At 40.9% G+C, this 14,346-nt stretch overlaps 1 protein-coding gene across 1 annotated transcript in view; it reads right to left on the minus strand.

Moving 5' to 3' along the window:
* LOC309568866 (5-hydroxytryptamine receptor 3A-like) overlaps nucleotides 1–14,346 on the minus strand; it is a gene marked incomplete at both ends in the record, with an annotated part of 62,739 nt that overhangs the window by 16,934 nt on the left and 31,459 nt on the right. Inside the window, 2 exons of the mRNA XM_082274650.1 lie at nucleotides 2,036–2,205; nucleotides 13,877–13,986. Coding sequence (XP_082130776.1) covers nucleotides 2,036–2,205; nucleotides 13,877–13,986 — 280 coding nt within the window. The remainder of the gene's footprint in view (nucleotides 1–2,035; nucleotides 2,206–13,876; nucleotides 13,987–14,346) is intronic.

The raw sequence follows: 14,346 nt of genomic DNA on the forward strand, positions 1-14,346 counted from the left end.
GCAGTGCAGCGGGCTTCGTAATTAACAATGGATCAATTAATCTATATGGGGGGGGGGGGGGCATTGTTTTTTCTTTTTCTTTTTTTCATTTTTTTTAAAAAGGGATTGTCAAAAACCTGTCTACTGTTTTTATTTTTAATTTTTTTTTTTTTGAATGAGTAGGGGCACAATGTACCCCATACTCATTCATATAGGGGGGAATCTGTGGGGCCCTTTCTTAAAGGGGGTTTCCAGATTACGATAACCACCAGCCAGGGTTGTGATTCCGTTGTTATGTGAACACCTGAACAGGCAATGTTCAGGCAAAACTTTTGCTTGGCCCGAACCGTTCAACATCCAACACTAATAGCTGTACATCTACTGTGTAGGATCATCTAAGATACTGCTGCCTCTCATTGCTACTTTTGTGAGATTTTTTGATGTCACTTCAGTCAACTTTACTCTTCTCCTTTCCGGAGGGGAAGCAATGCCTGAGGACCTGCGGTGCAAGGACTTTCCTGCTTCTGCTTCATCCATTCTGTAAATCTGTGCTTTATGCCCCTCTCTTGCTGCTGCTTGAATATTCCTATATCCGTTTTAAGATCCCCAGTTATTAGGAGAGGGGGGAACCTTTCATATGAGAATGCAAAATACTATGCTCTTCCTTTTCTATCAAGATAACTGCCTCCACACAGAAACACAGAGGGGAAAAGGTCAAACAATGCAAAATGGCAGTAATACGGAAAGGATCAGCTGGAATCAATGCCAACGACTGGCCCTTTGCCCTCTTGCTTGCCTTTTTTTTTAGCACAGCTTGCATAGTTCAGATTTTCTTTAATGTCTATGTATGTGGGCATTTGTAATTTAAATCTTATTATGAAGAAAAAAGTGATAGAAAATCTCTCAACAGGGGTACAGACAAAACATGTTTTTAGTACAGTGAGGCAGGGTTAGAGCATCTGACAATATTTCCTTTGCTATCCATACCTTCCAGGCTGGGGATAACCTTGGGAAACCTTTGGGAAACAGGTTGGTGGATTTAGTTCCATTTTATTTTGCAATGGGCAATGCATTAGGGATCAATTTAGGGGTTTGGTTAAGTGTTCATAAGGAGCTTGTTAACTCTTTTCCCTTCAGGGGAGATACTAAGTCATTAATTTGGGAAATCTGTACTAAAAAGGACCAACACTAAGAAAAACTATCTTCAAACAGTAGTGGCTTAAAGGATATTTGTCATCAGGGAAACACAAAAGCCGTCATTGCTGGCTTCTCCTTCTAAAAGTAATTTTTGATTGGCTATAATGCTGAGCCTTTATAGGCAGAGAATAGAAAAAAGTGTGTAGATAAGGATTCTGACTTTTCCCTAACTTTCCTGATCAGCATACTTTTTCAGGTCATTAAAACAGAAAGCATTAAATCCAAAGTGTAAAGCCCCGTACACACGTACCGATCGTCGGACGAACGATCGGCCGTCTTTTGTCCAGGGCTGTCGTGTCTGTTGAAAACTGCAAAAGACTGCACACGAATTTTGTCGGCCAACAACAGCCGACTGCAGAAGTGATGTCATGTGATGGTTAACTTTCCTGGTCTTTTTTCTTTTCTGAGCATGCCCAGTCTTGCAAATCTGCTGTCTGTCGGCCGAATTCTGTACTGACTGGCGAACAATCGGCCGTTCTGGTGTTGGCCAACAAAAATTTTAATGCTTGCACGACAGATTCTTTTTGGCCGAAAGTGCGCTGTCGGCTGTTGGAAGCATCATACTAACAAGCCTACAATCGGCCGATTGGTCGAATCTTTACGGCCGACAATCGGTACGTGTGTACGGGCATTTAGCATAGCAGCCAGTTAGCTAGCATTTTGAGAAGGAGGTAAGCAATGGCGGCACCAGTACACAAGACAAGTTCTATGGCTTATTGGTTGTTAGCATCTACAAATACCTTGATATCCCCATAAATATACATCCAGGCATACCTAGTATGTACAAATGAATTAAACATATTTATAGGTTTGCCTTATTCTGTGCTGCTTATTCAAAAAGGAAAATATTTTTACATACTTGTGTGAAGCCAGCTGGTAAAGGAGATGGAGCAACTTTGTGTATCGAATGGGAAATAGTAGATATTGAGGCTGCAGGCCGTTGATATAACCAGGGGTCTGTGGTTTTTTACTTCTCCTTGGTAATCCACATACACATACGGTATGTCTAAGGCCATTGCTGTTTCAACACTGAACAGAAATTAATAAACTTTTATTATACGCACCTTGACAATCCCCATATTAATAGATGAAAAGCATGAAAAACATATCAAAATACTGCCTATATGTCCCGAAGTTCTGAAGACACAATCCACCCTATTCTGTAAATTGTGTCCTTACCGAGAACCATCTCCCAGCAGCAGGCACCAATTAGCTTTAAATCTGCCCTCAAAAATGACAGTTGCAATCTGAGAGTTTAAATATGATTGGTAGCTGTGATTATGATAGTTCCATAATGCTGGTCACAAACGCAACAGCAATCTTTCAATTGTTAATGCAATGCTACTATCCTAATAAAATTGAAAAAAGATTGTAAACCCAAAAACCTCCATAAGATTATATAAGGGGGTGTAATTCTCGCGCTGTCCTGTAGGTGTGTAAAAGATATGTCCCCTCAATGCCGCAGGTACTGTTGCTGTTAACCACACAGTTTAGGAATGAGATAAAAGGGGGGGGGGGGGGGGGGAGTACCGCGCTTTGAAGGTTGTATGTGACTTAGTGATAAATAAATAAATAATCCCACTGGTGTATAAAATTCATATAAACAATCAATCAATAATATTGGTGAATGTGTAAAATCTCAATATAGCATGTAATATACATAAACATATAAATAAATATATAAATATGTCCCAACAAACAGAGCTTATAGTGATAAATTAAATAGATATATGCTGGTGATAAAATCCAAAAAAGTGCTCTGTGCTCAATTGGTGACCTTTTCTAAACTATATATCAACAGGTAGCAATGGTGATATGGATGTCTATGTACATCCTAATATACATTGAATGGTGATCAGATGCTAACATGCATCATAAAGTGCTCAAGTGTCCCAAATGGTGATAATACTATAAATCTTCCTCTTCTGTGTTTAAAAGGAAAAAATTCTTCCACCTATACACTCAGTGCATACGGGTGCTCTTCGGTGCACGTGACCAATAGGTGTGCTATATGCTCACCTCCATAATTTAAATAATGTGCCTTTTTAGGATCTATCAGGGGATATACTCCTTTCTCCTCTCCTCCTCTGGATATATACAGGAGATGGTGGTGGCTGACGGTGTACTTCTTTACAATGGGGGTCGACTTATGGGGTCTCTGGTGGTGCCTCAAATCTCAGAATAAAAGGGGCCAATATAGTGAAGTATTGTCAAACCTTTTTATTAAATATATAAAGATTTCCACTCACATAAAACGCTACAGACTGCGCTACTCCAATGCAGGACTGATCCTTCCCGTTCTCCGCTATGTCACTTCCGGTGCTCTGCCCTACGCGTTACGTCACGACCACACGTGACTTCTTCAGGGTAATTTTATACACCAGTGGGATTATTTATTTATTTATTTATCACTAAGTCACCTTACATCACATACAACCTCCATAAGATTGATTTAGGGGGAATTATCCCGGGCATCTTTCCACATGTGCCTAGCTTCTTCAGCGTCCCTCAAGATGAGCTCAGGCTGCATGCTAAATTCCCTGGGGCCACATGCAGCCCACAGGACACCCCTGATGTAGTGCAAGGGCCTGCCTGATTTAATGCAGAGTGATTGGATAGATGGTGTGTCCTCCTATTATATAGTTTTGGTAAATCTCAAAGAGATTGTTCATAGATTGTACAATCAGATTTCATAGTGCATGGCAAAATTTATATACCTAAAAGTTGCGCTTTCAGTGTCATTAATTGTTAATGGCACACCAAACACAGAAGCAAACAGACATTTGCCACATGAAAAAAAAAATGGATGACAAACGCATAAATACACGCAGTAAAAAATGTTCAACAAGGCCTAACATCTGAGTGTCTCTGTCCACTCCCTTCTATGTACTTGTATAAAGATGGCCATACACTATGCAATCTGATTGTACAATTTCTGTACAATTTCCTTTAGATGTATCAGAACTATGGAAAAGAAGGGCCCACCTGACCAATTCAATTTCTATCAAATCAGACAGGTCCTTGTACTACATAGCCGTTGGGAGATCTAAAGGAGATTGTACAATCAAATAATATAGAAAGTGGGTGGAAGGTGGTATTTAACGAAGGCGGTGTGGTCCAGAGTGGTGAACACACCCTATCATACCCTCTTTTGGGATGTGAAAAGGAAGTAAAGGCTTCTGGGATATGGCCTACAGGAAGTGAAAATATACAGAAAGTGATTGAATCTGAAAATAATTTTCAAAATTCAAATAAACTGATTTTAAACCCTCTGTGAATAAGGTAAGTGAGAGAAAAGCACATTGGGATGTCTGGGCCAGACATCCTTTTTCTAAAATGCTTTTATTTATTATAAAAAGTGAAATTCTGTCCAAAAAGGTGAACTTATCTTTTAAAACACCATTAAAGTCCATGGTGGAGTGATTCTTAAAAAACAATTCTGTCCATTTCCTATGGTAATAGGGATTGTCAAAAGGGGTATGGGAAGCTGGCCACAGAAGACATGTGCCAAAAAAGAAAAAAAAAAAAAAAACAAATAAAAAAAATGTTGTAAGGGTCCACTTTTTAATGCAATTTTGAGGATGGTATGGGAAAAACAGCCATCTATTCAATGACCTGCTTGGGAGATGCCTTTATTCCATGGGCTGTATCAGAAGTTGATGTGTCATGTTGTGTCATGTCAACATCCTTAAGAATCTACACATTGTTAAAGTATACAAAATGGGATGTTTCAGGCATGTACAAAGTAACAAAGCCACATTTAAAAGACCCAATGTCACTTTTATTGTACATGAAACAATTAAAAAAAAGAAAAGAAAACAGTGCTTGTACATAAAACTATATGGCTCATGTACTGTATATTACGAATATGTCACCATGTTCTCTTTACTATCTAATATTCCCATATGTACTCTTGGCCTAATTGGATAAACCTTAATTTTCCAATTACTTAAATGGGAATAGCCCAATTCATATTGAAGCACCTTCCTCATCAAGGGCAATTGATATATTAAAGCAGTTGAGGGAATACATTATTATCCGGTGCCGATATGCATGTTTGGCGCAAACTAAAGCCTTTGCCAGCCTTGGTTTGGGTCCATGTGGGCTGTATCTTCCTTGCCTAGCCATCTGGTGTGTTTGCTATGACTGGGAACATATTTTTTAACATTCCTTTGGCTGATAAGTGTTTTTGGTCACCTCTTTTATTCAAGAAAATGGAAATTGGTGGTTTATCCAATTAGGTCTGGAGTACAGATGGGAATATTGGATAGTAGGGAGAACATAGTGACATATTAGTAATATATATATATATATATATATATATATATATATATATATATATATATATATATATATTGGCCATAATATTTTATGTGCAAGCACTGTTTTCTTTTTTTTAATTCTTTCATGTACAATAAAAATGACATTGAGTCTTTTTTGTTAGTAGATTTGTTACTTTGTAGATGCCTAAAAAGTCCAACAAAGGGAGATTCCTTTAAGTTATATGTGGTGTTAGGGAACTATATGATTCTTTCAGATAGTGTTAGTGACACCATATTGTGGCATCGCATATTTTGGATGTGTAATTGTTTTTTTTTTTTTCTTTTTAAACAGCATCAGCACCCCGATCTGATTCATTACAATTTGAAATAAAGGCTTTCTTAGAGTTTTGGCTGCAACACCCTATCCAGCAGTAAGAAGCCTGAATTGATCAGCGAATGTAGAGATCTAAAAGCTATGGAAGTCTACTATTAAAAAAAAATAAAGCTAAAACTCTTAACTTCTTATCACTTGGCCAGTGGCAAAACTGGTTTTATACTATAGTTTGAGCTTTTTTTCACAGAGCCACGCCACATTGTGTTAAAAATACACAAAAACACCTCAAAAGCACAATCCTACATTCCCCAAACCCCCTCCCAACCCTATATTTCAAATTATTTCCAAAGTATTCCAAATACATGTAGCACCCTACAGGTAATTGCTATGTAAAGATATAGTGGGCTTTGTCTGCCTAACAACAGGGCTGGGATTTGTTAGGTAGGGTGTCAGGACTTCCAGATGTGCCTACTGAAGGGAGAAGTATCCTCACTGGCTCCTGTGAGAGGCTTCTCATAGGGCAGTGTGGGAAGCCCAATCAGGGGACACATCCCAGCTTGTAACTACCCCAGAAGGCAGATTAAGCTGCAAAGGATTCTGGGAGTGGGTATAAGTTTGGGGGAAGTGCGTGACAGGTTGTCTTTGGCGGGAGCAGAGTCCCAGGAAGGAGAGTGCGGCTATCTCTCCTCCTGTCTGAGGAAGGTGGATGTCTCGGGGTGTTGTCTGAGGGTCCAGAGAGTGCTGAGCTGAGCTGAGGGGATCCGGTGTGCCGAGAGCCTGCGGAGAGAGAGAGAATGGTACAGTCCAAGGAAAGCCTACACAGGTCCTGAGTACTGCGGATTGCCTAGCGTCAGAGGGGACCACTCCGGGAGAGGTTCTGGGATCCAGTGCCAGCTAGCGGTAAAGGGGGTACCTAGGTTGAGGACCCTGAAGTTGTAAAGGGGGTACATTGTCAGTGGACCCTGAAGAGTTCCAGGTCAAAGGGGGGCACCTGCAGTTCGGGCCCTGAATTTTGCAGAGCGTATCCTTACGGTGACAGTTACACAGAGTTCTACAACATACTACTTCAAGCTGTACTAAGCTGGGGAAAGTATTCGGTGGCTTACACAGCACAACAGTATCAGGAGTTCTACAGTTTTCAGTCTTGGATCTACAGGACTAAAAGTCGGGGATTCAACACTTTCTTGGAGTTACAGTGTGTTCTTAGAGTCAGTGACCGTTGGCTGGGGCTGGCTAGCGTCAAGGAAGCGCCAACGGGCATTTTTCCAGGATCAAGTCCCAATTGTAATTAGTTCAAGCCGAAAGGAGCATCCCACTCATTCCCTTCTCCCATCTCATGATGTGATGGGGAAATTCTGACATGAAGGAGGAACTCTAGTGTGAAAAGGGGGGCTGTAATGTGATAAGGTGACTCTGATGCATCCCCAGATCAGGTCAGGAAATCTATATCCGGTTGTGCTGCAATATAGGAGAAACAGACAAGGTGGGTTTTATCTTGTAATAAACATTAGAGTGTATTATTTCAGGTGACAATGATGTTGATTTACTAAAACTGGAGAGAGCACAATCTGGTGCAGCTTTGCATAAATACCATCAGCTTTTTATGTCAAAGCTTAATTGAACAAGCTGAAAATAGAAGCTGATTGGCTACCATGCACAGCCAGACCAGATTCTAAATTCTCCAGTTTAGTAAATCCCCCCTAATATCCACAAATATAAAACAATGTGTATTGTCCAATCCTGGACTACCTCAGAAAAGGAGACCATGTGTGGTTTGGGTTAAAAGAATGAAGGGGCTCTTTCACTTAGGACAGTAATATTTCTGAAAAATATCCTTCAAGAAATATGTTATAATAAATTAGTTCAACCTTTTCAGGCTGCTTGTAGGAGATTATAGACCATTGCTAGATAGTTTGAGGTGGGGTTTGTTATTGTTAAGTGCCTGTGTATCCCATTGTTCTATTGTTTCTGTTTGCCTTGGGATCAACCTATTATGGGATGTATATGTATATGTGGATTAGCTGCTAGAGGGGAGGGGGGATTTCTCTAGCAGCCCTTCCTAAAGACTGTCTACTGTTGGTAAGTTGAATATACCTGGGTGTCATGTTACTGAATGTAGTTTACCCCACCCTGTGTCATTATACAAAGAGGTGGGGATTGTCCCCTGAGTGTAAATATCTTTGTGCTTGTGTTTGAATAAACAGTCTTATGCTTCTTACCACCCTACACTGATGTCTCAACAAGGGACTGGGCGGGCAAAGGGATCTTGGATTGTGCTGGTACCAGGCAAGGGAAGCTTATATGGCGGACATACTCTTCTTGAGTACGGGGTCCATCACAGAGGTCAATGCTGCCAGGTGAGCAGTTTGGAGTGCCATGGGGAGAAGTGAATCATCATGAGAAGGGTGTGTTTTTACAATTTGCACAGTGGAATTAAACTGTGTTTTTGCATATGGACACATACTATATTTAAGTGGTCACTATTGCACTGTGATTTAGAACTTTGGACTTTCACTTGCTATAATACTTGCATGTTTAAGTGTTGCTATTTATTGTTATATACAGTATTTGCACTTTAGTTATATTTACAGATTGGTAGCACTGCACTGTTTTCATTAGTTATAATATCCACAAATATATTTGACTGGGAAAGACTGCAGACCTGGAGACACGGGTTGATTTACTAAAGGCAAATGGACTGTGCACTTTGCAAGAGCAGTTACTCTAGAACTTAGTAAATGAGCAGAAGCTCTGCTGACTTCCATCATCCATTCATGTGCAAGCACAAATGCTCTTTATTTAATTATCCTTGCACATGATTGGGCATTCTTTGTAAAGTGAAGTTTTACCTAATTTACTAAGCTCTGGGGCAACTTAAGTTGCAGAGTGCAACTGCACTCTGCAAAGTGCATAGCCTATTTGCCTTTAGTAACTCAACCCCACAGTGTATGATTTACCCTGCATCAAACATTAGAAAATTTGCAGCTGTGGATACATTATGTGTGATACCTTTACAGTGCCAGAGCAATGGAATAGGCCTAAAAAACAGGATTTACCCTGCAGCAAACATTACAAATTTTGCAGCTGAGATCCAGCTATGGAAACATATCTGGCACTTTCAATGCCTGAGCTCTGGAATAAGCCATAAACTAGAGGCATTATACAGGATTTACACTGCAGCAAACATTAGCAATTTTACAGCTGAGGAAATGTTATATGTGAACCCTTTGCAGTGCTGGAGCACCTATATAGGCTGAAACTTTGAGGCACACAGCAGGAATTACAATGCCGCAAACATTTTGAAGCTGAGGCCCTGCTGCCAAACATAAAAACATAAAATGTGGCTTCGTTAGGCCATGTTTACATGGGTAGGGGGCCATGGTAAAAAAAATAGGTGTCTGCATCATGGTAGGGAAGCCCACGTCTGTTGTTTAATTTACTGCCTAATGAGGCAGTTCAGACTAGCAAGTTTGCATCACTTTGGGGCTTGGTATGCAAATTTTAACTTTGTATATTAAGTTCAGCAGGCATTACACCTGCCAAATGTCCCCATCAATGGGACTGCACTGCAACTGCTTGCCGAACACAGCTATTGCGATTGCGGCACAACATTTCAATATAAAATACCCCTTAAGATAAAACAAGAAAACAAGGTGTTCAGAAGGTGGCGGTATTGCTTCCTGAAAACCTGTAAACCACCTCTCCACAGGAAAAGCCAGAAGCTCCACTATGTACTGTGCAAGCTCTGACCAGTGTTCCAGCCTAGACATCCAGTAGTTCAGGGGGTCCTTGCTTAAAAGGGAGTTTGTCTCAGCCCTGGACCCCCAAGTAGTCTGCAATCATATGGTTGAGACTGTCCCTGTGACTGCTGCCTTCAGCCAGACCTGTTTACTGTGGCTGTAAAAATGTGCTAAAATTGTTGTGTGAGGCAGCCACTGCCATTATTGTGCCTCCTTCAGTGATTTGAGGATTAGAGGCACATTGGGCATGAGAGAGTAATCTGTCACTATCAGGAAATGTGGTCAAGAGGTTCTTCTGCAACTTTTATAAGGGGCATAGCTTTTGCTTCGTCTAGTATGGTAGTATGTAATTTGCCTTTTTTCCTGTGCATCAGTCGTCCAAAAGAATGGTCACACAGTAATAGTCCCTTCATGGCTCAAATCTTGGGATTCTTGTGTAAGCATCACAGTATGATAGAGCCTATCCACCAAAAAATTGTCTGCAGCAGAGGAACCTGAGTCCTTGGTGTTGCTGAGGACAGGAGTGTCCCTTATTATCTTGTCCCACCCATTTGCAACTTCCAGGGTTTGGAAAGTGTGAAGCTTCCACCTTAAATCCTTCCCCATTTCCTCCTTCTTTTCACTGCCAGCACTCCAGCCTTCCTCCTCATATTTTGCTTCTGCATCCTGCTGCCTCTGCCTCACAGGGATTGACACAGTCGCTGTTAAAGGATCCTGCTACATCTGAAACAGTAGGAATTCCTCCTCTTCTTCATACTGCCATGTCTCCAGTGCTCAGTCTATAACATTGAGTGGGCTCTAGCAAGAACACCAGAAGAATTATGTCACTAATCCTTATTGTATCACGGCTCACCATTCCATTCTAGTCATCTCTTATAGACGTAAAAAGATGATGCACACATCCTAAACCAGGAGCCACTGACATGATGAAAAGAACTTCAGATCCCCGAACCTGTCCTCATCTTTTATCTGCAAAAGATCTTGTTCATGGCCTGCTCTTACTAGTGCAACTGTTACAACATGACCAGTGTCCAGTTGCTGCACATGAGTTTATCACATATGAGGAGGTTGGTAGGCAGGTTGTGTTGCTGCTGCATTTTGGCAAGGCAAACTCTCACAGGGTATGACCACCTGAAATGGTGGCACACTCTTCTGGCCTGCCGCAGGAGATCTTAAAAGCCAAGAGCTGCTGTACCACCAGGTTCAGGACATGTGCCAGATGTGTGAACTTTCTCTGCCAAAGGAGGACAACAATTTGGTGCCATTGTCTACATGACAAAGACTTGTACTTTTTACCCCCAAAAAGCTGCCAGAATATTTAGCCCAGTGTGGCTTCTGTCCCTCAGGCAACCAGCTGCAATACAGTAAGAGGACAGCAGCATTTTTCCTGGGCTGCCCAGTACATTGCAAGCGGCCCCAGCCCCTGGACAATATCCTCCCTCGCTGTTCTGCCTCTTCCTCACTTTCCTCTTCTTAAATCTCTGGTACTCATGTAAGGTACTCATGTAAGATCATCCCCACCCTCCTCATCGATGGAGCCTGCGAGGTTGGGATATCCTTGTCTCAGCTCCCCAGGTCCCTCTTATGTGTAAGTCACCCTGTGTCTAATAGGGGCACAGGGTGACTGAGGAAATGATGGACAACTACTTAATGGACACTGAGACTGTGGTTTGGATTACTTCAAATGGGACAGCAGCATTTATCAACAATATCCCTCAAGAAATATATAAATATTTAATCCCACTTTACACTGTGAGACTTATAGCCCTTTGTAGACCATTGCCATGAAGTCTGTGACTCCTGATTAGCCCTGTGTCAGCTGTACCTTGTAAATATCTGGGTTATTGTTCATGTGGTTGTTCCTTAGTTATGTTATTTATATTTCTGTATACAATTTCATCTGCATGCGATAATGTAATTAGGCTCATCTGACCTGGTGGGGTATATATTCAGTGTGAGTTTGTTCAATAAAGGGTTCCAGATCTTAGACAAGCTATTCTCAGCTAGTCTTGTATATTATGGCAATAATATCTGATATCTATGTTCAAGACTGGAGGAAGCCGTATACTGACGGAAGCACATAAGTACACTGTGGGTGTAAGGTCTCATCCCTCATCATCCCCACCCTCCTCATTGATGGAGCCCACTTGGCAGTAAGCTGTAGCTGCAGGAATATCACTGGCAATTGCTTCTGCCTGATGTATCCTCTATCTATGTTCCTGGTGCTCTCTTCCTCAACATCTTATAACAGGAATTCTTGCACATCCTCCTTCAGAAAGTGACTGATGGTGTGCTGAAATAATTTCACCGACTCCTGCATGCAAGTTTGCTGTGGTGGGATAAGAAGAGCTAATGAAGAAGAGGGTGCATTTGCATCAGCTGCAAAAAACTGTCTGCTTAGTGCCTGAGAGAAGGAAGAAGAAGAAAGCTTTGTATAGCCACTTAACTACGTTTTTTATATTTTTTTTACATAATCTAGTTGTAAAGCATTAACATCTCTCCCAAAGGAAAGGCAGACATGCCCTTCCTCTTGATGATGATGCCCAATCACCAATTTGTCCTGCAGGACCTACTCACTTCCTAATTACCTCTACATGCAGACCCTCTGCCTCTCCCTTTTGGCATGACTAGACATTGTGAATACAGTGGATTGTCTAACTTTAATGTCATCTATGGCAATAGGGTGAATAAAGATATGGTGCTTTGAGCACTAAAGATGTGATGATTTGATGCTTAAAATTTTAGTGGTATCAAATGTGTTTTATTGTATCTATGCATGCTGAGCAGTATGATAAGCATCCTCCACTACTTAATAGTGTGGTATGTGTGCAAAACACGTACATATCCACAGTTGCCAATGCTGGGTCCCTCAGTCCAGCTTCATTGAACTTCCTTTTGTGTAAGAGCATGCACTCACCCAGGTCAAAGGCAACAGCCCAGACTCATGCAGTCCACCAGCTCGGAGGAGGAGGGCAGGGGGGGAAAAACAGGACCGGGGGGGGGAAACAGGACTGGGTTTGTACAGGCTGAGTGTCCGAATGGCTGCACAGTAGTTTCAACAGCAGTCCTGGCTGAGAATATGCGTGAACGTGTGTCTCTATAGAATCCTGTATGCAAAGGGAGACAACCTAAATCCTGGTATCATAGACAGCACTGAGGGAACCATCCGAAACAACAGAAAATAAGAGCAACCAAGATTCAGCATGTCAGGTAGGATTTAGAAGGTGGAGTTTATTTAAACATACGTATCCTTTAGTATCACTATAAAGACATAGTTCACCTTTGCCAAAAACTAGCAAGGGCATTATTTAACCTTGGTCAAAGCCACACAGTTTGTTTTTATCTGCAAAGGTAGGGAGGTGAACTAGCCCTAAAGTGTATGTTATCCCACCATTTCATATTCTCTTTGCATTGCTCCCTTTGTGTGAAAAACCTGGTGATCCTGCCAGTCCCTCTGCTTTCCTATTTCAGACTGACTACACTAGGCATGGAAGAACATGCATCCCAGTGTGGTCACTTTACCTTTTTAGGAAAAAAAGAAGGGAATGTTTTAAGAGCGCTTTGAAGTAATGTCATCAAAGCTAAATAGATAGCAGGACTTTGATGAATGTCCTAAAACAAATGCACCAAAGGATACACGATTATAAAAACAGAAGAATAAAAAAAATGAAGAGTCCTTGATAAAAAGTAGTCCATATAGTCCTGGGGTATACCTAATGTAAGGGGTTCCCGTAGCAGTCACTTGAGTTGGCAGCCAGCTATCAGAGTAGAAGATGACTTTGTGGAGATGGGGAAAGAAGGAGAGAGAGCTGCGCCAATCTAAGTGTAGTGTATAAAACAAGCATGTTTTATTGAAGTTAATACACTCACATTAAAGTGAAGTATTAAGCACATTGAAAGGTATCAACCTCGTTGGTCACTCTCACTCTCTATGGATGAAGCTGTGGTGCGCACTGAGTCAATCCTGGCCAAACCGGTGATTCCCAGAGTCCCGGGGCTGAAGAGGGACCATTATTCTTTAAGTATTGATAAGCTGAGTAACTGATATTTTGTATATTTATTTTAAGAAAGTCACACAGGCTACTTGGTTAGAATTATGGCTTGTAATATTGTGTCCTGCACACAGTTCCCTCTAGGACCCACGCACTATGAATTGATCAAACTGTTCTTGTGTTTGCATAGGTTTCCTCCATGTGTTCTGGTTCCTTGCAAGAAAATATTCCGGTAGGATAATTGGGCCCTGACTAAACTGGCTCTAGGGAATGTATGCTTGTCTGACTGTGATTGGGGCTTTAGATCATAAGCTTCTTTTTGGCTAAAGACTGATGTGGAAGGTTTTTTTTATCTGATTTATTAATACTTACAACTCCATGACCACTATATCTGGGATCCAAATGAGTTGTCTAGGAATGGAAATTTGAGTGATATTGTCAAATTTTGTTGGATCCCAGGTGAGAAATTCATCAACCCATGACTAGAAAAAGCAAACAAAAAAATAAGCATGAAAAAAAAAAATTAAAAAGCATGACCCTAAAATAAAATAAATATAGCTAGGAAACCACATAATTACCTCTCTAAGCCAGAGGTAAGTTTTCAACACTTGACTTTTTTCTTCCTGTTAAAAAAAGAAAGAAAATGTATTTTCCTAAAACATTTTTAAATGACAATTTTATGGTTTGACACAAAAATTCAAGAAAAATAGTTTATTAAATGTGTGCATTTCTAATAAAATGTTTATGACCTTGTAAAAGTCATCCCGCCTTTCCTTTTTCTCTGGGAGTAAAAATGGGATCCATTCAACTCATTCATCACAGTACGTTTTATGTGCTGAGGC

The sequence above is a fragment of the Pelophylax lessonae genome (assembly GCF_965119305.1).
Source record: "Pelophylax lessonae genome assembly, chromosome: 12".
In the NCBI taxonomy this organism is placed as follows: domain Eukaryota; kingdom Metazoa; phylum Chordata; class Amphibia; order Anura; family Ranidae; genus Pelophylax; species Pelophylax lessonae.